General features: G+C 48.7%; 3 protein-coding genes across 3 annotated transcripts in view; all 3 read right to left on the bottom strand.

The window, feature by feature from the left end:
- The window catches only part of USP2 (ubiquitin specific peptidase 2), a gene marked incomplete at its 5' end in the record, with an annotated part of 42,042 nt that extends 40,436 nt beyond the window's left edge, over positions 1-1,606 (bottom strand). Inside the window, one exon of the mRNA XM_083368773.1 lies at positions 1,510-1,606. Coding sequence (XP_083224899.1) covers positions 1,510-1,606 — 97 coding nt within the window. The remainder of the gene's footprint in view (positions 1-1,509) is intronic.
- DRC12 (dynein regulatory complex subunit 12 homolog) overlaps positions 1-24,939 on the bottom strand; it is a 204,505-nt gene extending 179,566 nt beyond the window's left edge. The window contains exon 1 of the mRNA XM_083368783.1: positions 24,929-24,939. The gene's annotated coding sequence lies outside the window, so the exon portion shown is untranslated. The remainder of the gene's footprint in view (positions 1-24,928) is intronic.
- THY1 (Thy-1 cell surface antigen) lies at positions 17,149-19,080 on the bottom strand (the record flags this gene model as incomplete). The annotated part of the gene is made up of 3 exons (XM_083368146.1): positions 17,149-17,261; positions 18,094-18,432; positions 19,041-19,080. 3 exons carry the CDS (start codon positions 19,078-19,080, stop codon positions 17,149-17,151), a joined length of 492 nt encoding a protein of 163 aa, XP_083224272.1.
- Positions 24,940-26,684: the final 1,745 nt, after the last annotated feature.

The raw sequence follows: 26,684 nt of genomic DNA, 5'->3' as shown, positions 1-26,684 counted from the left end.
CATCCAGTTAAAACTGTTTCGAAACAGGGACGCCTCAACCCCACCTCTTCTGCTCAACTGAAGCAGAGTCAGAAAATGTCTGTTGCAATCTTAACTCACAATATTAGTGCGGCTTGCCTGCCTCTGCTCTGGGGTGTGAAAAGAGTCCTTTCTTCATCAATTCCAACCTGACCACCTACGGAAGAGTCGGCTTCCAACTCCTGTTTGGTTGGCTGAGATGACGGAATTTGGTCCATCTGGGAAGGTCCGGATGGAAGGAGGTTACATCAGAACATCACCAGGGTCTCCTCAGGATATTCTCCAGCCCCCCTGCTCATTCCAAGCGATCAGTTTCTCTGTTTCTTGCACCCCTGTCCTGCCCACCTGCAGGAGCTAGGTTGAGTCAGCCAGGTTTCAAGTGGCCTTGAGGTCTACTTGCCCAAACATGATGCCACTGAACATCACAGGAAGAGTCTGGTAGCCCCCCTTCGGACCTAGGGAAGGCATCATAAAATATGAGTCATGTAATTACTTGCTTGTTTTACAGTTATTTGTATTTATAATTGTTACTTGCTTAATTGGTTGGTCATAAAATGTGCTTGTTGGAAAGGAAAAGCTACCAGACTTCTGATTTTTAGCCAAGATGGATTCATGCGGCTCGCTCCCTACAGCGTTAGCAAACCTTAGGATGTCTTCTAAGTTCAAGAGTTGAGTGCTGGGTGTTCCATCATTAAATGGAATAGTCATTAAATATGAAACACTATTGACGAAAGACACTCTACGTTGGACAGAACGTGCCATGCCAGGACCAAAGCAATCATATTATGGTTTAGCATATCACCACAAGCCAACCAGGGTTGGATACCACAGCCAATGTAGTACGGATGCACAAACCAGTCTGCTTCCAGGCCCTGTGCAATTGTGCGAAGACCAACTCTAGCTCTTTGCTTTGATCTTCAAACCTGTCCTGACAACTTGACAACCTCTTCCACCAGAACGCGAAGGCTCCTCAAAATAACAAACCACGTCTTAGCCCAGCACTCTCCGGACCTGCCTAAATTACCCCAAATTCAGTAAAAATGGTTTTTCCTGTGGGTAACAACATGCGAACCCATTACCCATCACAACAGGGGCATTTGAACAGACTTAAAGGTTGTGACATGTACTAAAACAGACTCAAAAATCTCCCAAAGTATCCCTAAGAAGACGAAGCTCGATGAAATTACCAACGGTAACTTGTTGAAGTGACACGAAGATCACTCAAGGATGTTGTTTTTTATAATTCAGGTAGACCTCGAGTTATGGCCATTCCTTCAGAAACCATGCAAAGGTACGACGGTGTTGAAGGAAGGGACTTAACAACCAGTCCTCAAAGTTTGATAAGACTTTGGGATAAGCAAGAGATATTGGCAAGGAAAGAAAAAGTTAAGCATCGTTTCAAACTCCTTTTCTCCCCCTCTGCCATGAGGTGGACCAAATCGGTGGGTTCTGGCCTCTTTTTTTTGGTGGTCTCAAAATTGCCTTACTTACCGCTGGAGGACATGCCTTCTAGGTTGGCTTGAGAAGCAGCTTCTTCACAGTTGGAGTTTGCTTGTAACCCATCCTTAGCCAAGCCACTCAAATACATGTTGCACGCACAATTAGCACAGCAGGATATAATTAAGTGGGATGGAATTCGGCATGAGTAACCAAGCCGCCACCTCAAAAGGTCACGCCAGCAGGTCATTTGTGAAGCAATGCTCACCAAATGCTTCTAAATAGAAGCAGGAGCCGATCCCTCATTTGCAACGCCTGTTGTGCGCGAATGCATTAGCACAAAATGTGCTGTGGTGGCTTGCTGGAGGCAGACAGACAGACAGACAGAACATTGGGCCTGCCCGTAGAGTCCAGTCATCTTCTCTCTTTCACCGAGACCATCAATCCTCAGCTGACCACAGGATCTGAATGCACGTCACACACACTAAGCCGCCCCAAACGAGTCTAGCTTTGCCTCCTTACAAGAGGCTGGGGAATTCTGGGAGTTGAAGTCCACACAACCTTCAAGTTGTGTAGGTTGAGATAGACTGGCTTTGAGAGGGCTGTGGTCCTTAGCTTTGCAAAGACCTTTATGAAGGGTGTTGTGCACAGGCAGCCCTTCAAACCAGAGGCCGGAGGAAACTGAACGAAGCAGAACAAGATGAAAGAAGATACCGGGACAATATGTGTTTTGCACAAGGAGACTCCACTTTTACTACACAGAGTAGTGGCAGAGATGTAGTCAGAACGTAGGGTTCTCTCTGTCCCTTTTCTGTAGATGTTTAGATTCTTGCAATGTGTTCCTTGCTCCCCCAAACCAGCCCAAGGACCCATCTCTTGACCCTGCTCCCTTTGGATAAATAGATTCCAATTCTTTGCCGACAGCCACGCTTTGCACAACCGAACATCCCCACAGTGGTGGGGTTTGGCCAGCTTCCTCTCTGGCAAGGCTGACCTCTCAAGACCAGCTCCAGACAAACCCATAAAACCTTTAATTCTCCCTCCCCTCCATATCCCCCAGCCCAGAGAGGATGCTCACCGTTTGTGTCTGCCACTTCTACGAGAGCTTTGTTCCTTGTGATGTTAGAAGCAAAGTGGCATCATCTCACAATGAGTGCCTGGGGCTGTGGGAGACACACAGAGAGCCGGATGAATCACTCACACACACACAAACATGGGACACACCCGTGGGAACTCAGGTGCAGGCAGGGAGGGAGGGACCTTGGCGAAAGCACAGCGTGACATGGGGATACAGCCCGGGGCCTGGGGAGAAGACCGCTTCAGCCGCAGAAGCTGGCGCATCCTCTTTCTCCCAGGCCCGGCATGCATCAGAGGCATGCAGTGCCTTCAAAGGGTTCCAGAGAGGTTGCGGTTTGCAGGGACGCAGCTGACTCCCTGCAGGACCAAGGTGGGGCTGCTGAAACGACCCAGAAAGGGAGGACGCGGCTCAACAAGGATGCCGGAAAAGGAAGGGCCTGGCCTGGAGGGAATCCAGCCACACAAGAGGGACCTCAAATCATGTTGCATCCCTCCCAGGATTGGCGCAGTGGTTAAAGGTGCCAGACTAGGTGCCGTTCCCTGGGCGCGAAAGCCAGCTGGGTGAATTGGGGCCAGCCCTTCTGTCTCGGCCCAGATGGAGAAGTGGGAAAAACTTCCTGGAAGGATGGCAAGCCAGTTCGGAAGAGGTTGCCCACTCAACTGTAGGCCTTAGTCCACGGGGCCACCAGGAACCCCAGCTCGACAACACGACAATGTCACTTCCCCAAATGTATCTTTTTCCCCCGTCCTTCCACCTAGCTTTTAGTTTTTTTGGGGAAAAAACCCAGCTCATAGCAAACAATGGGTTCCTTTAGCGACCATTGTGTTTGCTTAATGACCACGGCGTTCGCTTAATGACTGCCACATTCATTTAATGCTCACTGCAAAAAAATGGTCATAAATTAATGCTCACCACACAAAAAAAAGTAATAAAATTGGGCACAGTTACGTGAATATCCACTTATTGACCTCCACAAGTTACAACAGTAATTGAACGTGTAGTTGCAGGCTCCATTATGGTTGTAAGCTGAGCACTCCTACAATGCAGCTGTGATCTCACACAGTGCGGGCAGCTCGTCACACTGTTCCAGATGCTCAGTCACCCCAAGCCGTGAAATGGTGGCCAATAAATGAACGACAACAATAACAACAATGGAGGAACTCATGAGAGGACCCCCCAAAGCAGGACTTCACAACTTTCCCTGTCATTAGGGGCAGTTCCAGCAAGGGGGCCAAGAACCCAAAGACCAGGCAAAGCCACTGAAGCTCGCTTCCCACCTCAGCCAGATACAAAAGGTGACCAAGAAGTTTCTAGTCCTCTACAGCCAGAGATCCTGGCTTTTGCTTCCCGCTGCAACCGGGTGCATTCGGCCCACCGTGCTGAAGTTACACAACCTCGCATTCTTGGTTGTTTTGCAAGACCAGTCAAACCTCTGTCTTTTTCCTTGCCACCAGTGATTTAGGGTCAAGCCGGTCCGTAACTGGATCACCGAGAGATCTATTTTTAGTTCCAAGGGCCGGGCTGGAGGGAGGGAGGGACGGAGAACCACAGCTGCTTCTCCGGCTGAATTTCTCCAGTATAAACAACCCTCCACTGATCCGTGGCTTCCTTCTTCGTATTACAGCGAGAAACGTGGCTTGGATGCCCAGATGGAAGAAGGGAGAGGAATCCCTTCTCCTGCTCTACGTCATCAGGACTCTCGCTGTATGGTTGATGAACATGGGCAGGATGACCAGGTTGGGCTCCCATGACCGTCTTTGCCCTCTAGCCAGACGATGCTGACTGAGGGTAACTGAAGTTGTAGTCCAAGATACTAAAGTGGGTGGCTTGGTGGAGGGGGCAGGTGGGGTCAGAGCCAGTCAAACAGTTCTAGAATATGGAAGGGGGATGGAAGAGCTGAGGATCTTGCAACCGCAGTTCCCTATGCCCTCTTGTAATAGTACACAAGGAAAACCTTGGGAGAGAAGTTGAAGACAGGGGCTGCCTAGAGAAGGGGCAGATAAGAGGGGGCACAGCCCACAGTTGGATAATAAGTGGGGCAAGAGGCTCAGAAGAGACCCCCTCCCCAATTTCTAAGGGTGTAAAGGAGACCTGAGGAGAATGGTACTTTCAGACATGCAAGAGTCCAGTAAAGGAGAGTATTTGTAGCTCAAGGTTAAAATGAGGGATATTTGGTGCTCTCTGAGCTTGGTGGTTTTCCTGCAGACATTTCATGACCCAACTAGGTAACATCATCAGTGCTAGAAGGAACTGTATATAAACATAGAACAACGGATGATGTTACTTAGTTTGGGTTATGAAATGTCTGCAAGAAGCGTCAGAGAACATTGAAGACCCCTCACTGCAAGGTTAATGTCACCTTACAATAAAGCAGAATTGGCTCAGCCTGATGGTGTTCCCTGTGTGGTCTACCTGGAAAGGCTGACCTCCATCTCCAAGACCTGGTTCTAGATCAGCATGGTAAATATTTGGGAAGCACCAGCACTTGGCGCATACCTAAAAGATCTGTTGTTTCACTGCACGTCACACGGTGGAAGGCAAATGGTTTAAACCTGTGGCTTTGTGAGTCATTCCCAGCCTTCTGAATAATTTTATGCAGCCAGGGGCAATAATTTGCAGGCCCCAGGGAAGGAAGGAAGGAAGGAAGGAAGGAAGGAAGGAAGGAAGGAAGGAAGGAAGGAAGGAAGAAAGGAAAGAAGGAAGGAAGGAAGGAAGGAGGAAGGAAGGAAGGAAGGAAGGAAGGAAGGAAGGAAGGAAGGAAGGACAGGGAAATGAAGATGAAGGAAACATAGAAAGGGAAGAAGGAAGGGAAGGAAGAAAGGAAGGAAGGAGATGGGAATAGGAAGGAAGGAAGGAAGGAAGGAAGGAAGGAAGGAAGGAAGGAAGGAAGGAGGGAAGGGGAAAAACAAGATCCAAGCAACTTATAAAGGGGGGCCAGATGTATCTGCTGGATGTCAAAAAAGTCAAGTTGGCAGCTATAATGGTGCAGTTAAAATTCCACTGATTTTTTTAAGTGCATCATGTATGCACAATATTCTTGTGCTGGATAATAAGAATCACTGCCAAATTGGCCAAAACGAAAGGCTTCTGCATCTTGTCATATCAGGCCATCTTAGCCTTTATTTTCTTCCTTTTTAAAATTTACTTGACATGCTGGAATCAACACATGAAAACGCTGCAGCAGTGGCAGCCTTCAGTCTAAGGAACTCCTGCCACAGACTTGTAATTGGAAATTGAGACTCTTGTTCCATGGAATTCTGAGTCTTATGTGTGATGCAATCTCCTTTTTTCACTGGAAATTATGCAAATTGAATTTTGCTGTTTCTCTGCCTCCAAATATGTGGCCTCTCTGAGCCTGTTAAAGTTACATTCTGCTCCTCTGCTTCCATGCACCCTTCTTTCTACACACCTGTTATTCCATATTTTATGTTCTATTTGTCAGCTCAGCTGGGGACATTGGTCTCAATAAACTTGGAAATTGATTTTTTTTTTGCAGAAATATGACCCACATCTATTAGATTACAGGTGGGTATTTGGTTTACAAATCCTACAGTAGCCTCAAATGCACTTTGATTTCATTCCTTGGTTGCTGGACCTTGACCCTTTGTGTGGCTGGACCTGCCTAAATGCTCAGATTTCCAAGGGATACGTTTGGCCTATTCTTTAGCTGCGTTCACCCAATACATCATCATCCTGACTGCTGAATTAAGTCATGTGAGCAGTTTGCACAACACAACACAATGAGCCTTAACTATGCCCAAGAGGCTGGGCTCAGACGATCCGTTAAATTTCAAGGAAAGCTGAAAACCAATGTCTGTTTATCCCAGAGAGAGAACTCTAAGTGATTTTGTTCAGCACATAGTGCAAAGCTGGGGAGCTCGTGAGGTCTCGCTACCCTCTGGAAACTTCTCATTTGTGTCTGGGGAGTTTCCCTCACCCAGGAGATGGGGGTCAGGACAGCAAACTTCCCAGACACTGACCATCATCGCAATTCAGCTCATGCGCGGCCTCTCCCGAACAAAATATCTCTTCTCCAGCCACAAAGAAAACCTGAACTTGAAGCCCAAGATATTTTTTTTTCTTTTTGCAATTCTCCAGCTGGTATTTTTTTTTTGTCCAGGGCTGCTTCTTCCTCCTTCTCCATTTCCAAGGAGCTTCAAACAAGGCTCCAGACCAGCTTTGCTAATCGCCCAGCTTCCTGCAAACTACACCCAACACCTCCTTCCCTGCCTATTCTCAGAGGTGAATTTGACAAGCCTCTTCTCCTCCCCGTCTCCACAGCTTGCCAGGATTTGGAAAAAAAAAACCCAGACAAACAGCTGTACAAGCCCCACACCTGGGCCTCGCTTTTGCAGAAAGTGCTTCCCCAGCAAAATGGACCCACTCCGTTTGGGGGGTGGGAGAAGGAAGACAGGAGGAAAGGAGCTGAGTCAGTAGAATTGACTGGAAATCTTCTTTTTCAAGCTGCACTAGGTAATAATCTGAGGATGCTCAAAGGAAGGACCTTGGCTGTGGGGAAAGGAGGGATTTGGGGGGGCGGGATGTGTCAACAGAACAACCCCCACCTTTTTCTGATCTGCTGAACCCTCAATAGTCCAAATTTTGCTCACATCTCTCCAGCCGCTTATCTGCTCCCAAATATATCCCCCAAATATCCCACATTATAAAAAAGATGTTGAGACTTTGAACAAAAAGTGCAGAGAAGAGCAACTACCATGATTAAAGGCCCGGAGACGGAAACATATGAAGAACGGCTGCAGGATTTGGGTATGGCCAGTCTAGAGAAAAGGAGGACTGGGTGGGTGGGTGGGGGGGAACATGATAGCAGTATTCCAGTATTTGAGGGGCTGCCCCAAAGAAGAGGGAGTCAAGCTATTCTCCAAAGCACCTGAAGGCAGGACAAGAAGCAACGGATGGAAACTAATCAAGGAGAGAAGCAACTTAGGAATAAGGAGAAACTTCCTGACAGTGAGGACAATTAAGCAATGGAACAACTTGTTCTCAGAAGTTGTGGGTGCTCCAACACAGGAGGTCTTTAAGAAGAAACTGGACAGTCATTTGTCTGGAATGGTATAGGTTCTCCTGCTTGAGCAGGGGGCTGGACTAGAAGACCTCCAAGGTCCCCTTCCAGCTCTATTCTGATTGATTGATTGAAAGATAATCTTACCCAGGTCTACATTGAACTGTTTTCAAGATTCACACACTCACATGCTGTCCTTCACACTCTGCATACATCCTTCAGGAATGTTGATTGCAAGTCCTTCACCCCCAGTCAGCATATTTATCAGGAAATCTGACTGGGAATGATGGGAGTGATAGTCCAATATATTCTGAGCGGAGCCAAATCTTTCTGGGTGCTATTTGGGAGATCTTGAATGATCCAGAAAAGTTGTTTCCAACACTCTTGCTCTTCTCTTCAAACAAGGATCAAATTAACCAAGGTTTGATCCATGATTGGGGCACCCAAAGTCCCAAAGAAGACCAGCAGAGCTCATCTATGAAAACCGACTAGGAGTTAGGAGAAAACTCCTTAATTGCACAACATCCCGGCAGACTTCATCATAGTTTCAGTTGGAAAGTCTGAGCACCTTCGCCAAGCCAAATCCACAAACGCCAGAGAATTCCTGGAATCCTGGAGCTCAGACAAAGCAGCTGTCAACAGGCACACAGAGATAAACAACCTCTACATACCATTGAAAAGAAACAATCAAAAAGTCAAAAAGAAAACAAAAGGACCAAAATACCTCCTCACCAGCAACCAACACAAAGATAAGGAGATCCACACCAAGAACTCTAGACCAGCAACCCAGCTCTAAACAACAGTTGCAGTCAAGGAACTACCAACTCGGACAAACAATGAAAGAAGTAAACAATAGCCTATTCAAGGAACTAGCAAGCAGAAACCCACACTGACAGAGCAAGCTACTGTAAGTAAACAGAAAACAAACTCCACTCCCTTCTAATGCTGATGATGTTACCTAATTGGGTAATGAAACGTCTGCCAAGCTGCAAGAACACCAAGGGCTTCAAAGAAAGAGAAACCCAGATAAGCAGGGATTAACGCCAGACAAATAATCAAGCAAAAACCAATGCCCTAATCAAGGAACCAGCAAGGGAAAAATAACAACAACAACCCAGACTCCCGCCAACATTGCTGGGGCAAGCAACTACATATAAAATGGGAGAAAACCCACTCCTTTCTCGCACTGATGATGTCACCAAGTTGGGTGACGAAACGTCTGCAAGAAAACAACCAGGCTCAGAGAGCGCCAAGGATTCAACGGCCCCAAATCTGCCAGCCTGGTATAGTTGAAACACCCCCCCCCCCAAAGCTAAATTAGTCTTGGATCCACTGCCCGTTTGGGTCTGATAATTCATACCTGAACAAGATGCCCCTCCCCACGCACACTTTTACTCAGCCCAATGGAGACATTCACGTGTGGAGACCCTCCAGTTTTCCCAATCCCTGCCAGGCCCTCACACCTTTTTCGTGTGCCCCACTACGGGTTGCACCCACCTGTGTGTAGAGCGACAGGCCCACCGGAGCCGTGGGATGAAACTGAAGCCTGGGATGGGTGGAGAAAAGGCTCAGATCAGCCTTGGCAAGCTGCTTTTTCTGCAGAGGGGAGGGGGAGAGAAATAGGGGAGGGGGGGGGTCAGAAAGAAGAGAACTGATTAAAAGGTGGCATGGCCAGTCTGTTGGAGGAGGGCAGGGGTGGTGGTGATGGGGTGGGTAGGGGGGATCTACGGAGTGGACCCTCCTAGGCGGAGAACGGAGTAGATTGGAAGCAGCCCGGGTGCTGTTTCAGCCTGGGACGAGAGAGATCCACAGCTCAGGTTACTCGCTGGATAAATATAGAGCTTTATCTGACCTCGCAGGATGGCTGGGGCAATACTCACATTCCAGCATTGGGGGACTTAAAGGGGCAGGGCAGGAGAGGAGGATCCCGCCCAGCATGCCGAGCCGGGTGGATCCCCTATCCAGATGGAGAATGGAACGGGGAAGAAATTGGAGATCTGGGGGGGGGGGAAAAGGGAGTGGGTAGGTGGGAGTGGGGGGTACCTCAAATAGGAAATTAAGGCAGGCTCTGCCATTTTTCTAATAATGCATTGGTTCTCAATTTAGGCAGCTTGAAGCTGTATGGACTTTAATTCCCAGAATTCTGGGAATTGAAGTCCATACAGCTTCAAGGTGTGTGGGCTGAGAAACACTGCCTTAATCCATAATGACTAGAAACCTGGAAGTTAAAAAAAAAAGAAAAAAAAAGAAAGCTGGCATTTACAGTACGTGGCACCCCCCTCCCCCTGAATCCACGGTGAATTTTTATTTCTTCTGGCGTGCACTAAAAAAAAAAGAAGCAACCTGAAATCACAATGGCAATTATCTCTGCAATCTCCAACGTTGTGTTCACACCGCGAGAATGAGGAAACGAGACAGGCAAGAATTGCACCACCTGGATTAAGCTGCGTTACCATTTGGATAAGATCTCTCGGCCTCGGTGTGCCGTTTATGAAATGGGTACTCAGGAAGCAGCCGTGCTTTGCAAAGCGATTGAAAAAAATGGGAGAAGCCAACAGACTGGGTTGTCCTGAACACCAGTAGGAATAAGGAAGCAAAAAAAACACCTCTCCCCAGAATTGCTGCTGATCGCAAATTCTGTCCCTTTCTTTGCTTCTTCTCAGCAGGTAAAGGAACCAGGGATTTTTAAAAAGGCTTAATTTGTCCCCAGTTCAAAAAGGAGAAGCACATTTAGCCTTTCTTCTGCTTGAGCAGGGGGCTGGACTAGATGATCTCCAAGGTCCCTTCCTATTCTATTCTATTCTATTCTATTCTATTCTATTCTATTCTATTCTATTCTATTCTATTCTATTCTATTCTATTCTATTCTATTCTATTCTATTCTATTCTATTCTATTCTATTCTATTCTTTAAAGTTATAACCGGGTTATAACTTTTAACTTGCGGTGTCCCCAATCCATGAGGGAGAACCAGGTGTACCTTTTAAGAACCAAGTGTAGCCTTGGTGTTAAAACACACACACACACACACCAAGAGCTGTTTGTGGCGCAGTGATTAGAATGCAGCATTGCAGGCTAATTCTGCCCACTGCCAGCAGTTCGATCCTGAGCAACTCCATCCTTCCATCCTAATTCATTTAAGTTTAATTCTCTTCTATTCAGTTAACTACAGCTGATGAATCCCAGATATTTTTAAAAATGTGCTGGTCAGTTCAAAACTTACCACTGAGTACCTGGAAGTGTGTGGGGGTAAGCCCATGCAGTGTTGCCCCCTAGTTTTTACCACTTGGGTGCATTTCCAGAAAGGGTGCAAATCCTCCCCCTACCTTCCCCCCATATTTAGAGAGCTCTCTAAGTATGCCCCACAAACACAAGATCACAGAATTGTGTGTCACTCACGGGTGACTGGCTGCAATGACCAAGCCTTGGGCTCCTCTGCTCCAGGCCACAATCCTGAGGTGGTGACTCAGCCCAGAATGATGGCTTGGGGCAAAATGAGATTATCTTTTCCAGTTGCCTGCCCCGGCCTCCCTCTGACACAGCAGCCCCTCCTTATGTATACAACAGGAGAGGAACACAAAGTCTGTCAAAGTTGCCAAACACTTCCTCTGATTGAAAGGGACCCCAATCTAGTTTATTCCAACTGGGAATTTATGCCTCTCTCAGCATGCATGTCTCTCTCTGTGTGTGTGTGTGTGTGTGTGTGTGTGTGTGCAAACAGACATGTATGCAAACACACGCACATGCATGCAAAGACTGCATTCAAAGAACACAGTATTTATCTCAACTGGGAATTTATATCTCTTTGCATCTCTCTCTCTCTCTCTTTGTGTGTGTGTGTGTGTGTGTGTGTAGAAAACATTTTCTACTCTATTTGGTCTCTAAGGGCTGTTCCCAACAACAGGAGCCACAAGAAACCTCATTCGGAGGGTTGTGATCACCGGACACACTCACTGCACCTTCTTTAGCCCTTGGGAAAACTAAGTGGGTTGTGGAAATGCACAGCCAACTTCTCCCTAAAACCTAAAATAAGTTGACTTTCAGTTTGTGCTTAAGCACTCGGGCCCCTGGGTCCCAGGTCGGAGCCTGGGGTCAAAGGAAGAAGCCTGGAATATAGGACCACAGGACTCCTGAGCAGGTGCAGAGGGCACTGCAAAAACCCGAGTATCTGAACGGCCCAACGCCCTGCCTGCTCTTCCCTTGGCTAACCCTGGTTCCCCATCTGGTTCCTTCTACAGTAGATACATTGGAGCCCATCTCTTCCCCTTGCCTCAAACGGACTCCAGAAAGAGGGCGTCTTCTAGAACCGGAGCTCCTCCTTGGCCCAACACAGTTTCCCTCGGTACCTTCCTAAAAACTTGGCCCAACGATGCCCCCCACACACACACACCATCACCATCATCATTGCCAGTCACCCTCTCCGCCCCCCCCGCCCCAGCTTTCCCAGCCAGCAATGCCAGGACTACAACTCCCATCACCCCCACCCCCAGATGGGCTTTGGCTGCGGGCCAGATCGCCCACTCTCACCCTTCTGGGCTTCCCCCCCCGCCCCCTCCGCGCCCTCCTTGCTTCGCGAGACCGAACCCACCCGGGGCGCTGCGCGCGGGGCTCCCACGCCGCTCCAGGGCGGGGCGGGGGGAGGAGCGGCGGTTTGGGGAGGGGGCGAGGCCGAGGCACCACCAGCCTCCTGGTCCTCCCCCCCCGGGCACTTCCGAGCCGCGCTCAGCCTCCTCCCTGCGGACCTCCGCGGCCCGGGGCGCCCCTGCCCGGGGCCAAGTCGAGCGCCCGGCTGCTGCCCGGCTCCGGGGCGGGGAACGGGCGCGCCCCGCACTCACCTGGCCGTCTCCGGGGGGGACGAGCCGAACCCGGCCGGCTCCATGGAGCCCCTAGTCCGCCGCCGCCGCCTGATGTCACAATCCGGCCGCGGGTGACGCAGCGCCGGGAGTCCGCGGGCGGCCGACAAAGCCGGAGCGGAGCCCTCGGGAAAGCCAGCCGCGCTCTGCACGCGCCCGGAGGGCTCGTCGGAAGGGTCACCTGGTGGTGCACCGTCCACTATCGATCTGGGAGACCCCGGTCCGGGTCAGACCCGCCCCACCCTTTCCATCTTGGTCGGCATCCCCAGCCGAAAGGAGCCGGGGGTGGGGAGGGGGGTGGGTCTAGCGCAGCTGTTGGGCGCTGCCGGCGGAGCGGGGTCGGCAGGGACCTTGGGGAGGGGGGTGGCTGCTGGAAAAACAAGTTGGGGGGCTAGTCTGGAGCCCGGCCTGCTGACTGCCTGGCTGGAGGGATGGTGGGACGGCTGCAGCTGCCCCTCTGACCCCGGATTGGGGCAGGGTCCTGATGTGGGTGAGGCTGGGGTCGTCCGGAGGAGCCTCCCCATGGAATGACAGTCAGAATCAGAGTTCTGAAAGTTTTTCCAAAAAAAGAAAAAAGCCGCTTCTGTTCTTCGGGCCTCTATTTAAAATAAAACCCGGCATGTTGGAAAGTGCAGAAGTCTGGGTCGCGAAACGTCTGAAAGAAGACAACCATGAGGACCCAGACTGTTGGGGGCAATAAGCTGACTTTGTAATAATGCCGCTTGGGGTGTGTGTGAAAGCCCTAATAAGCAGGCATATACATAGAATGAAGGCTACTGCTAAGCACATTGGTTTGTGCTTAAATTGTAAGCCGCCCAGAGTCTTCGGAGAAGGGCGGGATATAAACGGGATTAAAATAAAAAATAAAAAACCAAGAGCCGCAGCAGGGAGGCCACAGAAGTTCATTTCCTTGGTGCTGTGGATCTGGGACTGTTATTGCTTGTTGGGTGATGGTCACCCTGTTTTTATTCCTTGTACGTGCACTGCATTAGCTGTGTGTGATGGCAACACATGAAATGTTTGCAAATGGGCAAGAAGGCAGTACTCTACCAACACATCAGCAATGTTGAATCCCCCCCCAATTTGCTGCAAGCTACATCTTAATGGAGAGCTACACCTGAAGCTGCTCTTTTTCTTCTCCCTTCCCCTCTACTCTTCCTTTTATGAGCTGTCTTCAGACAGAAGCCCAACACCCATGGTTTTATTGGTAGCAAACCTGGGATACTCCAAGCAACGTTTCACTAGAGAGTAGTGTAAACAAATTCTTAAACCGCTTAAGAAGCTCCTTTAATTAGCTGGAGTCAGCAACAGCCAGCCAAATAAATCGTCCCTCAAAGAAAAGAAAAAAAAAAACACACAAACAAAGGAATTCTACAATCTAAGGATTTATTTGTGCTCACTGGGGGGCTTTTCCCGCCCCTTTCCAAGAAGCTGTGGAAAACACTCTACAAATGCTCACGGAAGGAGACTAGGATGAAGCAGGAGGAATGGTGAGCTGCTGAATTTGCAGGAAATTCAAGAGCGAGAGAGGAAACCAGGGATCAGCAATACTTGAGCAATAAAATCCTGAAGATGAAGCAAAAGCGGTTGGCTTAGAGATGGAAAAGCGAAAGCCGGTGGTGGGGAAAGGGCCGAAGAAAGAGGCAGGGCAATCCGAAAACATCCAGAGTCACTGGTGTGGTGAGTTGGGCAGCTTTACAGATCAAATCAAAGTATCCTACAGACCATCCATTTTGGCCTCTTTGACCTGATGCCCACCTGGGCACCCTCCATCCATTCGCTTAAGCTCCGCCTGCAATTTTAACCTCACCAAGCAATCAGGAGTTGTCCTGTGGCTGGGAATAAAACTTGCCATGAATATTTCCATCTGATTTAATTTTGTATCTTTGCTTTGTTTACCCTGCCTGTTAAGAATAGATCTTTCTTTCTTTCTTTCTTTCTTTCTTTCTTTCTTTCTTTCTTTCTTTCTTTCTTTCTTTCTTTCTTTCTTTCTCTTTCTTTCTTTCTTTCTTTCTTTCTTTCTTTCTTTCTTTCTTTCTTTCTTTCTTTCTTTCTTTCTTTCTTTCTTTCTTTCTCTTCCTCCCTCCCTCTTTGAAAAAAATCAGTAACATACATTGGCTTAAAGCAAATTATTTTTTATCTTCCAATTGCGAGGGACCCCAAGTAGCACAAATTTTATTTTATTTTTTTAAAAAGTTATCTTTGCTGTATAAATGTTTGGCCTTAACAATCTGATACTTAGTTCTGGGAAGCCTGCAAAGGAAGGTATTTCAAAATTTTAAATATTAAACCTCCATTTTTATCAGGAGACTGGTTGCTAAAATTTGTGCCAGTCATTTCCTGTTTTAAAAGTATACAACCCCCAACTTCAATTATCTGATCATTTTGGTTCTCCCACCCACCCCCCATCCGAATGTAACCCCTCTGCTGCTTGAAGGCAATCTTGCTTTTTCACAAACCTTCAGAAATCTTATCCTCTAATAATGCTTCCAGCTCCAGCAGTTTGAAGGAAGGAGAAAAAAAACATGCAGAAAACTTGCTACACCCAGCATCATGTAAGATAATGTAAATAAAGGCTGGCTGGGTGTTACTGAAGGGAAGAGCCCCAATTTGCAAGCCCAGTTCTTAATTTCTGGAGAACATTTTAACCTCGCATCACCCATTGCTTGCAAGCCTTCTGCATTCCACCTTTTCCAGATCCTCACAACTAAAAAAAGACTTTAATCTACGGAGAAACAGCCATTTAAATACATTCCAAATTAAACTGAAGTGACTCACATACAAACGTCTTCTTAGCAAAATAGAGCCTGTAGGTTAGGAACGTTTAGCAAGCATATATTTTGTTATTCTTCCACATGCAAAGAAGCAGATCACGTTACACTTTCCTATGCTTTGATTTTGTCACAATTAGTTTTGACTTTTTAAGCCCAATTTTTTGGCCCTCTGATATACATTCTTATTCAGAGGTTAACCTTATGTTTCTTCGTACCACAGACTAACATAGGTCTCCTGTGGTGCAAATGATGTGTAATTGAGCCACGTTTTTCTGGCATTAAACTTGTAATTTCAGGCCCCAAACCTCCTGGTAATTTGGCATTCTTGCTGCATTTGAGCATGTTTACCTGCATTTCGTGAGATGGGTGGCCATATAAATGTGATGAAGAAAAACATGCTGGGTTACCTTACTGGAGCTAAATAAATCACTATCTTTGTTATAATTGTGGGACACAAAGGGGCGGCTGTCTAAGAATGCACCTGGAACCCCGTTTTTTACAGGAATGGACCAGGAGCTGTTGGCTGACCTTGACTTGGAGAGCAGCCAATCTCTTCAGCCTTCTCCACCCTGGGGACCAAAAATGCAAGCCAAAGGAAAACGACTGAAATTATGCTTTGTCAGACAGTCACTAGCCACCAATTCCTGCCTTGCCAGCATCTGGCTGTACAAAATCAAAGAAATAAATAGAAATGAATCTGAGAAGGCACTGATTTTCTTGTGAGTGGGGGAGAGGTGACCCCTTTTATGTCCTCTGCAAGCCACACGATCATTTTGGTCACATGAAGAGAATTAACGGAATAAGAAGAGTTAGAAGGGACCTTAGAGGTCTTCTAGTCCAACCCCCTGCTCAAGCAGGAAGCCCTATAACATTTGACAAATGGTTGTCCAAAGATGCACAAACTTTCCTTCCAGCCATAAACAGCTCTTCCCCAAAGGCCAGACTGAGCCAGACAAACTAAGATGATCAAACCGGAGTATTCTTTTCAAAAAAACAAGGATCAATTATTTGTTCTCTTTTGTAACCCAGTAGCTACCTCTTTGAAAACATCCTGGCCAATAGGAGGTTTCTGCCATTCAGGTGGGCCCTGCGTAGCCACCCAAAACTGCCTCGCCCTGTTTACTGCCAAGGTCAGCAGCACAATTTTAAGCTGTTTGGAAAACGTCGCCTGCATTTAAGATATAATTTAAGAAAAGGAGCGATCCCTGGGGGGGGGGCGAGACAAAGTTCTCCAACTCCTGCCATGGTTCAGCTTTGCAGCCCACCCTCCGGAAAACCCCTCGGGCCCCATAAATGGAGCATTCTTCCCATCCTCTCCCTGCCCCAGGGGTCCTTTTGCCCAAAATGAAAAGAAGAAACGGAAGCTAGAGCATCCCAAACCTCCTAGGAGTCTCTGGGGTCTTTTTGTGTGTCTCCTAGCCGGCAGTTCTTGGAAGACCAGAGGGAAATAGGAACCCAGAAGAGGAAAGTGGAAAAAGGCAACAGATCCCCGATGGCCACCACTCTGCTTTTGAGAGGTGGGGGGGGGGGTTGAAGAGGATGGAGTGAGGAAGTGGGATGGCGAAAGCAGAGGGAGGGAGGGAAAGAAAGCAAGGCAAGGGGATGGACTGTGTGGTCATGCTCCCGTTTCCCCACCCTTGCAATGCGTTGCTTGCACCTTACGGCATGAGGAGTTTGGGTCTAAGCGCAAATCAGTCACTCCCAGCAGCTATATGGCTAAAGAGAGAGAGAGAGAAAGAGAAAAACTTTTTGCCTTTCAGCTCAAATCCACGGTCCACACCGGCCTCCTCAAGGAAGAGGCCCATGATCCCAGAATGGGTTTAGACTTGTGTGACAGGCTGTTCTTCCTTCCTTCCTTCCTTCCTTCCTTCCTTCCTTCCTTCCTTCCTTCCTTCCTTCCTTCCTTCCTTTCTTCCTCCCCCCCAACCTCCCGGTGCCCCTCTCCCCCCTCGCTGGTTTTCTTCTCCCTTCAAAGCGACACAAAATCCACAGCTTGCAGCAACGGGAGCGACAGGAGGAGCAGGAGGAGCCAGGAGGTGTTCTGGATGAAGACGCTGATCCCGGCACATCGCGCCAGCTGGGCTGTAAGGGGAAAGAACAGAACGGAGTCACAGAGTTGGAAGGGACCTTGGAGGTCTTCTAGTCCAACCCCCTGCTCAAGCAGGAGACCCCACACCATTCCAGACAGATGGCTGTCCACTCTCTTCTTGAAAACCTTGTGATGGAGCACCCACAACATTTGAGGAAAGCTGTTCCACTAAGTGGTTTAGGATGGCTGCAAAAAATGTCAAAAAAGTCAGTCCAGGCACGTGAAGATCTTCTTAATGACCGGCAGGACTTAATTCTTGGCTTAATTACGATAGTAAAATGAGGACTACCTACAGGTAACATTATTAGCGCAACGAGTGTGGGGTTTGCTCCCTGTTTATACACAGTAGCTTGCCCCGTCCATATTGGTGGGATTGTGGTTTTATCCTTGGCAATTGCCTGGTCTTTCTAAGATTGCCCAACCAAGAAGAAACTTTTCCTCCTGGGTCACCTATTCCAGTGTCCACTCTTTCTGCCAGATGTTTCTCCTACTATCCGAGTCAACCTTCCTGTAACTTCCATCCACCTTCTGCCCTCTAGAAGGATAGAGCCTAACCTGGCCCTCCATGCTTGGGGTTCTCTTCCCTCATCTCTAAGAGAAGCAGTGGCAGAACCTGAGGGTGGAGTCAAAAGAGGGATCAGCCTAGAATCTCAACGTAGTCACAAAGGAACAAAGTCCAAACTCCCTCAGTTCAGCCTTATTGAACTCCAAGCATGTGCTTCCCCTTAGTTGAGGAGATTCCTCTGCACAGGCTGTTTAGCAATAAGCCAGTTTCATTGGACCTTCAGCTGTGGACCTGGTTTTTCACTCCCGACATCTGCTCACCTTTGACCACAGAGATGTTCTTGGACTGCATGTTTTCATAATCGTTGGTGAACTTCAAATTGCAGATGTAGACTCCCTCATCGTTGGTTGTGAAGCCAGTGAGGTGCAGGCACACAAGGTTGTTGCTGACATCGATGTTGGTCCGAAGCTTGTAGGGACCGCTGGCTACACTGAAGTTGCTGGCCACCACTGTTCCATCGCCCGCGCCCTTGGACAGGCGGAATTCATAGGATAGAGGATGGTTAGTTTTCCGTTCGTAGGAACAGTCTATCCGCAGGGTTTGATTACTCAAACAAGCCGTTAGTCTTTTGATCCGTTGGCCATGGCTGACTTGGAGCACTAAGGAAGGGAATAACAGAATAACAGAGTTGGAAGGGACCTCGGAGGCCATCTAGTCCAACCCCCTACTCAGGCAAGAAACCCTATGGTTGCCAAATCTCTTCTTCAAAACTTCCAGTGTTGGAGCATCCAAAAGTTCTGGAGGCAAGTTGTTCCACTGACCAATACGGCAGTTCTAACCGTCAGGAAATTTATCCTTAGTTCTAAGCTGGTTCTCGACTTGATTAGTTTCCCTCCGTTGCTTCTTGTCCTGCCTTCAGGGGCTTTGGAGAAGAGGTTTTTGCTCTGTGGCAGCCCCTTAGATATTAGAACACTTGCTATCATGTTATCCCTATCATGCTAACTTTAACAGCTGCAGCGATTCACTTAGCAGCTGGGGCAAGAAAGGTGGTCAAATGAGGGCAAAACTCACTTCAAAGCTATCTGGCTTAACAACAGAAATTTCTGGCTCAACTGCAGTCGTAAGTCGAGGACCAGGTTCTCAAAACAGAGAGGGAAGTGAGTGACCGTAGCTAGAAAGGTCATTTTCGGGGAAATGGATGTGCTTAGTCCAGACAGTTGCTTCCTGGGGCCACCAGGTGGCAGCACCTGGCCGTGTCTCCTTTTACCTGCCAAAAGCAGAGCGAGGCTGATGGTTGATCTCAGCATCTTCCTGGGTGGGGAGCCTGGCACACGGCAGCGTCTGTGGAGCGAAATCTAGGAACAGAAGCAGCATAAAGTCAGGGAGGCAGAGGTGCCAAGGGACTAGCAAAGCTGGCAATGCCACCTTGCCAAAAGCAGATTTTTAAATAAACAAATGGTCCAAGCATGACCGTGATTGGATGGCATCACCCACCGGCAGAGGCTTTTTGCTAGCAAAGGATTCCTGTCCTCTTATCTCAGGCTTCTAAAATTCTCCTTTCTGCAGTTTTTTGTCAGCGCCGGGCATCGTGCCAGCCAGCCACCCACCTGTGGGAGAGAAAAGAAAGATGACTCACAAGCCAGACTCTGAAGTCGCAGAAGAATTTTATGATCTCCTGCAGTTAAAAAAAAGAAGAACAGATCAGCCCCAGCAACGAATTCTAGGAATTGGGGAGCTGGGAGAGGATGCCCGTCGGCTCCTTCGCCAGTCTGCATTGGCAACTGCCTGGGCAGGGAGAAAAAGGGAGGCAAAAGGGAGGCTGCAGAGAAGGAGACGGCTGCAGATCTTAGTAAATTTAGCTATCTGGGAAAGACTAAGGGCGGAACCATTATCCTGGCAAGGGGAGAGTGGGGAGTAAGAGGAAGGGAGCGGGAGATACAGTGGAAACCTGGCGAAGGAGAATCAGGGCTCGTCTAGAAATTCTTTCCAGGGGAAAACTCCTTAAATTCTCCTGTAATTTGTGGTTAAGGGACAGAGAAAAACCCGAAGGTTTGATACGGTGCAGCCGGCTCCCAGTTCCGGGGCTGGTCTTTCCCAGGAGCAGCAGAGGCTGCGATCCAGGGGTCTGGCAAGGGTGGAGAAGGGGGCACAGGGTGCGCCCCTCCCACGCCCGCCCGCCCGCCCTCTGCACGGCCTTGGGCGAGAGAGCTTGTCCTGCGGATCCAAGGTCGCCCTTCTCCTCCTCGTCTCCCACAGAGGTGGATCGGAGGGTCCCCCATGGGGAGTTGCTCCTTCCCCACCCCGCATCCCCCGCCCCGCGCCCATCTAGGCCGGCCTTAAAGGGGAGACTGCTGCCTGCCTGCTCCCTGGGTCAAAGAAGCCCCGTCGGCGCAGCGCAGAGCGGCGGGTCCTGCGGCACTCCCGGGCCGAGCAAGCCAGACTGCGCGCTTTTGGCACACTCCGGGCCCGCCAAGGCCAGCAGGAGACGGGCAGCCCTTTGCGCTGGCGCTGCGGTAATTGTCTGCTTTGCCAAAAGCCGCCTCCACGGGCGGATCCGCCCTGCAGCCCCTCGCCCCAAATGGCCCCGCCGCTTTCCTCGCCCCCCCTCCTTCCAGGGTCTCTGGAAGGCCCCCTTCCCCGCCTGAGCGCCCGCCGTCTGCAGCTCCATCACCCTGGACAGCTCCTGCCCGCCGCCCGGCCCGGCTCGCTTTCCGACGGTTTCCCACTCCCGCCTGGCGGGTTAGGACTCAAGGGACCCTCCAGACGGAGGGATCTAAGCGGAGGGGGGGGGGAAGAAGGGGGGCTACGAAAGCCCCTGGGGTGGGGGAAAGAGCCGGGCCAGCCTCCTCCGCCCTGCCCGGCTCTTTGCACCTCTCCTCGCCCCTTCTCCAGCATCGTCCTTCGCCCCGGCGGGCTTCCCGGACGCCCCCCGTTTGGGGGTGGCTGCCCCGCTCCTCGTCCGTAAGAGCGGACGTTGGTCGCCTGGGGATGAGGGAGGCTGGAGTCTCCATCCGCTCCGGCCACTCCTGGGGGGCGCCGGGCTGGGGACGGGCTGCGCCCTTGCTAGCCAGAGACGCCTCCGTCTGCGCCCCCGTCCCTTCATTGCGCCGCCGCCTCTGCTTATTCCCAGCCGGAGAAAGAGGAGCGGAGAAGCCGAGGCTGCCCGCCCGCCGCACCCCGAGCATCCGCTCCCCGTCCCGCAGCCGCGCGCCCCGTTACCTGCGCCCCGGGCCGCGTCCGGGCGCCAGAGCCGTTTTCCCCGTCTGGCGCAGGCTGGGGCGGCTGCACGAGGTGCCTCTGCGAAGGGGCGGGCTTCCCAACAGGCCCCGCCCCTTCGGACAGCCCTCCCCGCCTCTGCGGTACCCAGGCGGAGAGCCTGCAGCAGCCCGAGGGTGGGGGTGAGGTGAGGTGGGGGGGGGTTCTGCGCGTGCGCCAAGGCAGTGTTTTTTGTGTGTGTGTGTGTGTTGGGGGGCTGGGGGTGGGGGGTGGGGTGTCTCGGGTAACTCTGCAAGGGCAGCTTGGAGGTTTGGGAGCTGATGCGAGGAGGGGGGGTGTCTGTAAGATGCCCGCAGGGCTCCTTCTCAAGGCGGGTTTTTTTTGGGGGGGGTTACTTGAGGGTCAGGGACTTCTTGCCACCTGGAGAGACCGTTTTTCTTGGGGGAGGGGGAGGAAACGCCATTTCATTTTAATGTAAAATAATTTTAATGTAAATTAAAATTTTATTTTAATGTATGCTTGTTTAAAGTGACAATAAACCTATTCTATTCTATTCTATTCTATTCTATTCTATTCTATTCTATTCTATTCTATTCTATTCTATTCTATTCTATTCTATTCTATTCTATTCTATTCCACCTTCTGGATTCTCTTCTCTTCTCTTCTCTTCTCTTCTCTTCTCTTCTCTTCTCTTCTCTTCTCTTCTCTTCTCTTCTCTTCTCTTCTCCCCTCCCCTCCCCTCCCCCCCTCCCCCTCCCCTATTCTATTCTATTCTATTCTATTCTATTCTATTCTATTCTATTCTATTCTATTCTATTCTATTCTATTCTATTCTATTCTATTCTATTCTATTCTATTCCATTCCATTCCATTCCATTCCATTCTATTCCTTATTCTGTTCTGTTCTGTCCTCTCTGACTGGGCATTTTCACACCTGTAGTAGCAGCCCTCTGGGAGCAGATTCGGGCCTCTCGCCAACCAGGACTGACTTGGCAATAGCAAGATTCCTCCCTAACTCTGCCCAGCCTGGCCTGTCAGTTGGGGGTGGGGTGGGGCCTGGTTGGGGGATTATTCCTGCCCTCTCTTGTGACAGAAAGACGGCAGATTTTGCAAAGAGAATTGGGGAAGGGATTGGGCTTATTACTAAACTTGAACTAGCTGGATGCAGCCATCCAACAGGCGGTGCCTTTGAAGTGTGTCAGGTGTGGCCAACAGCATTAGACTCCAGGAAGGATGGGCTAAATGCGCCGAGAGGGGGCAACCTGGGCGCTGTAACCCCAGAGACCCTCAAGATCAGGGTTTCCCAGCCTTGGCCACTTTAAGGCGCGTGGACTTCAACTCCCAGAATTCCCCAGCCAGCAGAGTTGAAGTCATCTTAAGGCAACCGAAGTTGGGAAACCCCGCTCAAGGAAATCCAGTCACCTGTTCTGAATCTGCATGGCCCGTCCCCTCCCACAAGGTGTATACGGACGTAGGTGAGGGCCGTGGTGGTGGGTCACCAGGGGTCACTTCAAGGATTACTTTTAATTGGAGAACTTTCTTCAGGCATGGCTGTTTTACAAGCCCTTGTAGATCTGGAGGTCAAAAGCTTGACTTTCCCAGATCCATCGAGACATTTAAAAAACCAAAACCAAAAAACATTTAATTTTTTTGCAGCCTAGCTCAGACCCTGGGCAAAAGCAGACTCTTCCTATTCAAACTGTTCTTTCTTCCAGCTGGTTTTTCCCTCCATACACACACACACACACACACACACACACACACACACAATTTTTCCTTCCTGGATCAATGGCTTTAATGATGCCAAGCAATCAGGGATCCCTATAAATTTGATGGCCCAGTCCATCACAGGAGGCTTTAAAGATAATAAATAACAAAGAAGGGCAAATTGAGGGCATTAGTTTCACTCCTGATTTGCCTACAGATAGTCCTTGACTTATGACCTCAATAGGGACGGCCCATTTTATAACCTTTTGCACCAAGGAAAGGCATCTGGCTGAACCCAGCCTCTGATCAGGACAGGAAATCGCTGGGAATTAGAGACCTCCAACTGGCACCAGGTTGGAGAAGGTGGTCCTTTGCACAAGGTGGACACCCAGCCTCTGCTTAACTCTCCCTCCCTCCCCCCACCCCTTTCCAGAAGGATCTTAAAAACTGGGATTTGTTCCCCTAAGAAGGCGGCTTCTGCTTGGGCAGAGGGCTGGACTAGACGACCTCCAGGGTCCCTTCCAACTCTTGTTATTCTCTTATTCTGTCATCCTTCAGAGTCAAGACTGGTCTGAAAGTAATTTGGCTTATTAAAATCAGAAGCCTGTTCCCTTCTGAGCAGATGGAGAAGTTTTAAGAACCGGGAGCAGCTCCTGGCTTCCTCCCCAGATGGAGATGTTATTTTGGAGACTGACGGGCAGAATAAGAAGTGCCAAGTAGGTAGGACAAACTGGGGCATCTCTCCAAGGGAACGAAACGGCGTCTTTTATGGAACGACATCTCATGAATGTGCTAACATTTAATGGAATGCGAAGACTCCGACTCATCAGTTGTCCTATTTGCATTAAAAAAAAAAGATTACTTGCCAAGCATTCAGGCTAGCCAAAGGACTGGAATCAGCTCAGAGTTTTGCAGCTTATCTAAAGGTTACTTCTGCAGGGGAAAGTGGATTTCAAGCAATGCATTGCAAGTTGCCCCACATGGTTCTCTGGACTTGCCTATTTCTGCGGGTGGGTGGGGGGTGGGGGTGTCACTTATGTCTTCAGATGGGCCTCTGTCTTGCAGGGGCAATTGCCTGGAGAATGACTCACCTCTGAAAACTGGCAAAAAACCGAAACAGGCATCTGATAGCCCTTTTTCGGACTAAGGAATTTGACTGAAGGGATAAGCTTTTATGAGCTGCAATATGTAAGTATATATGAGCCTTTGACTCAAATTTTTTGGTTGGAAAAGGGACTACCTTCCTTTTGCCCAAGTTTTGCCCGAGTTCTCCTACAGAGTTGGCAATTTCCAGCAGCAGTGCTGTTTGTGTGTGTGTGTGTGTGTGTGTGTGTGTGTGTGTGTGTGTGTGTGAGAGAGAGAGAGAGAGAGAGAGAGAGAGAGAGAGAGAGAGAGAAATGTCATTTGCAGGGCACGTGTGACATCTAGTGGCTGCTTTGGGGAAAAGCAGCCCCATCTTTTCTTTTTTTAAAGGTTCTGAAATAAGAGGTGAGATGGAATAAAACTAGATAGCCCTGGACTTGTGACGTAATGGTCTCTGTCCATCATGGTCACGAGAATCATGTGTCCAACCCAATTTTATGCCTTTTTTTTTTTGCCCTGGTAATTAAGCGAAAGCAGTGGGTGTAAAGTGGCAGATGTTAAACCAAAACCCTGAAACCACCTATTAAGCTTTAAACTAAAGACAGCTGGTGATCACTGTATAAATCGCTAACTGAAATTATGAACAATAATGGATTAAATCAGCACTGAAAATCTAGTTAACCGTAAAAAGTGAGACATTGACTTCACGTAGGTAGAAAATCTAAATTTGGAATATGGCACAAATCCATGGATCAAATCATAGCCTCCGAATGATTTCCAATTGGACCTGAACTTTGCATCGGATTTTCTTGTTATATATACCGCAATCAGGTTTTGCCTTTTTTTCCTCGTTTTAGTGACTTTTTTTTAATCATTCAGATTGCATCGATAGCAATTTTAGAAGCTGCCCAGCAGTATTAAGGAAAGGAAAGTTGCCAAGCGCCCCACATTTTGATCACATGACTGTGGGAAAGCTGGGACAATCAGGAGGGTTTGTGAGTTGCGGACAGCCTATAATTCGGCAGTTCCCTGTATTTCATGGAGAGAGAAAAACCTTTCGACTCGCTTTATTCAGTCTTGCAGATTTGAGAGGATTTGAGAATTCCACTGGAGGAAGCACGGCAGATGCAAAACAAGGGGAGACTTGACCACACACAAACCCCGGTGGCGACAAAATAAGAGATTTATTCAATATTTGGAGGAATTTACCACCTGCCTTTTGCAAGCAGCCATATTTAGTGCCTATGCAACGGACCATCTGAATGCAACTATTCCCTGTCGCCACAGCCAAGTGGGCAGAAATCCCTCTGAGTCTGAAGACCCATAACCAGGAATGGGTTCAACCATCAACGTGCCGCAAATCCTTCCAGGCCTTCCAAACTTTTCACTGCTTCTTTGAAGTGGGGACCTAGAAGAGCCTTCTCCACAAAGCCAGTTCAATTTTTTCTTCACCCCTGAAGCTGTAAACCAGTGTTGCTCAATCCTAAACTGCCTTGACAAAAACATTGAAAAATATTAAAAACGTCCATTGCAAACAAAACCAAACCCACAGCAAATAAAAACATTAACAGATAAAATCATGGAGGCAAGATGGCAAAGGAGGGAGCTGGACACATGGGGGAGAGGGGGGGAAAGGTGGCATTGAATTTTAATTGGTCAACCACCTCCAGTATGAAGCTCCTTCAATGGGTCCCCAAGCCATCTGGCAAAGCCAGGTCTTCAGGCTCTTACAAAATATCAGGGGTGGGGTGAGCCAATCTCACATCACTGAAGTCTTGAGTAAACCTCAATTTCCCAGGTCCCTCTGCCTTTTGATACTGGACACCCCATTGGCCCTTTCAACTGGTTGCCACAATGAAGCCCAGAGTCCCAGGTAAAAGGGACTAGTGGGGAAGGGTTGTGTCCTGATTCTTGTGCAACCACGTGCTCTTCCAAGCAAGTCTCTGATCAGTGGTTTTTCCAAGCATCTCGGGAGCTTCAGAGAAGCCTAGTGTCTCCCTGGAAGAGTGTTAGAAATGGTCTCCAAGCCTCCTTTGCAAAAAATGAAGAGATGAAAGAGAGTCCCTGAAAAGTGAAACAATTTATCATCGCATTGCTGTGTTGTAGACCCTCATCCAAGAAAGCAGACGAGATCTTTAAGGCGCTATGAGGTTCTTCAGTGTGTTGAAAACTTGGTGGCCTGCTCTCCTTGGCTTCTGGACTGCGTTGGGCTCATGGAGACATCAGCTATATGGGTTCAGCTCAGGGCAATGTCAACAATCACACTTGTCTGGAATGAGAGAGCAAGGGAGGGCATATCCTGAAGAACAAAACCAAGAAGAAGTGAAGCCTCAAAGGAAGAAACATGAAGTCCACCAGCCCTGGCACCGTTCCAGAATTCTTCAGAAGATCTTCTTCAGAAGTTCTGAAGATCTTCTTCAGCCCAGAAGAAGACCTCACAAAGGGCTTTTGATAGGGCTTTCTGACTTTTAACATGCCTTGTGGCTGAAGATCAAAAGACTTTGGGGGCAACTCATATTTTCAGGGTACAAAATTTCCACTCTCCCTATAGTTGGGTTTTCTTTTTCTCGCCCTTTAATAGCGATTTCAGTGCATCGGTCTCAACCAAATTGACCGAAGGGAGCTGCATTGGTTTTTAATATATTTGACTTTTTATTTTAATATTTCAGTTCCTAGTAAAATTGCACAGACATCCCAGGCCTTTTTTTAAGTTGATTTTTTTTTAAGTCTTCATTTCAGAACATACATCCATGTTTTTCTCTGTGAGGATATGATCACTAACCCTTCGATATATTTTTTTAAATCAATACTAACACATGCCAATACTTCTGAAACAAAATAACTTTCCTGGAGTTTAAACTATTCATTCAAGTGAACATTTTTAACGCTTTGCGATCCGCTAAAA

This window comes from Vipera ursinii, assembly GCF_947247035.1.
Source record: "Vipera ursinii genome assembly, chromosome: 8".
NCBI classification, from domain to species: domain Eukaryota; kingdom Metazoa; phylum Chordata; class Lepidosauria; order Squamata; family Viperidae; genus Vipera; species Vipera ursinii.
The sequence above is the reverse complement of the archived record's forward strand: the minus strand, read 5'-3'. Positions and strand labels throughout refer to the sequence as shown.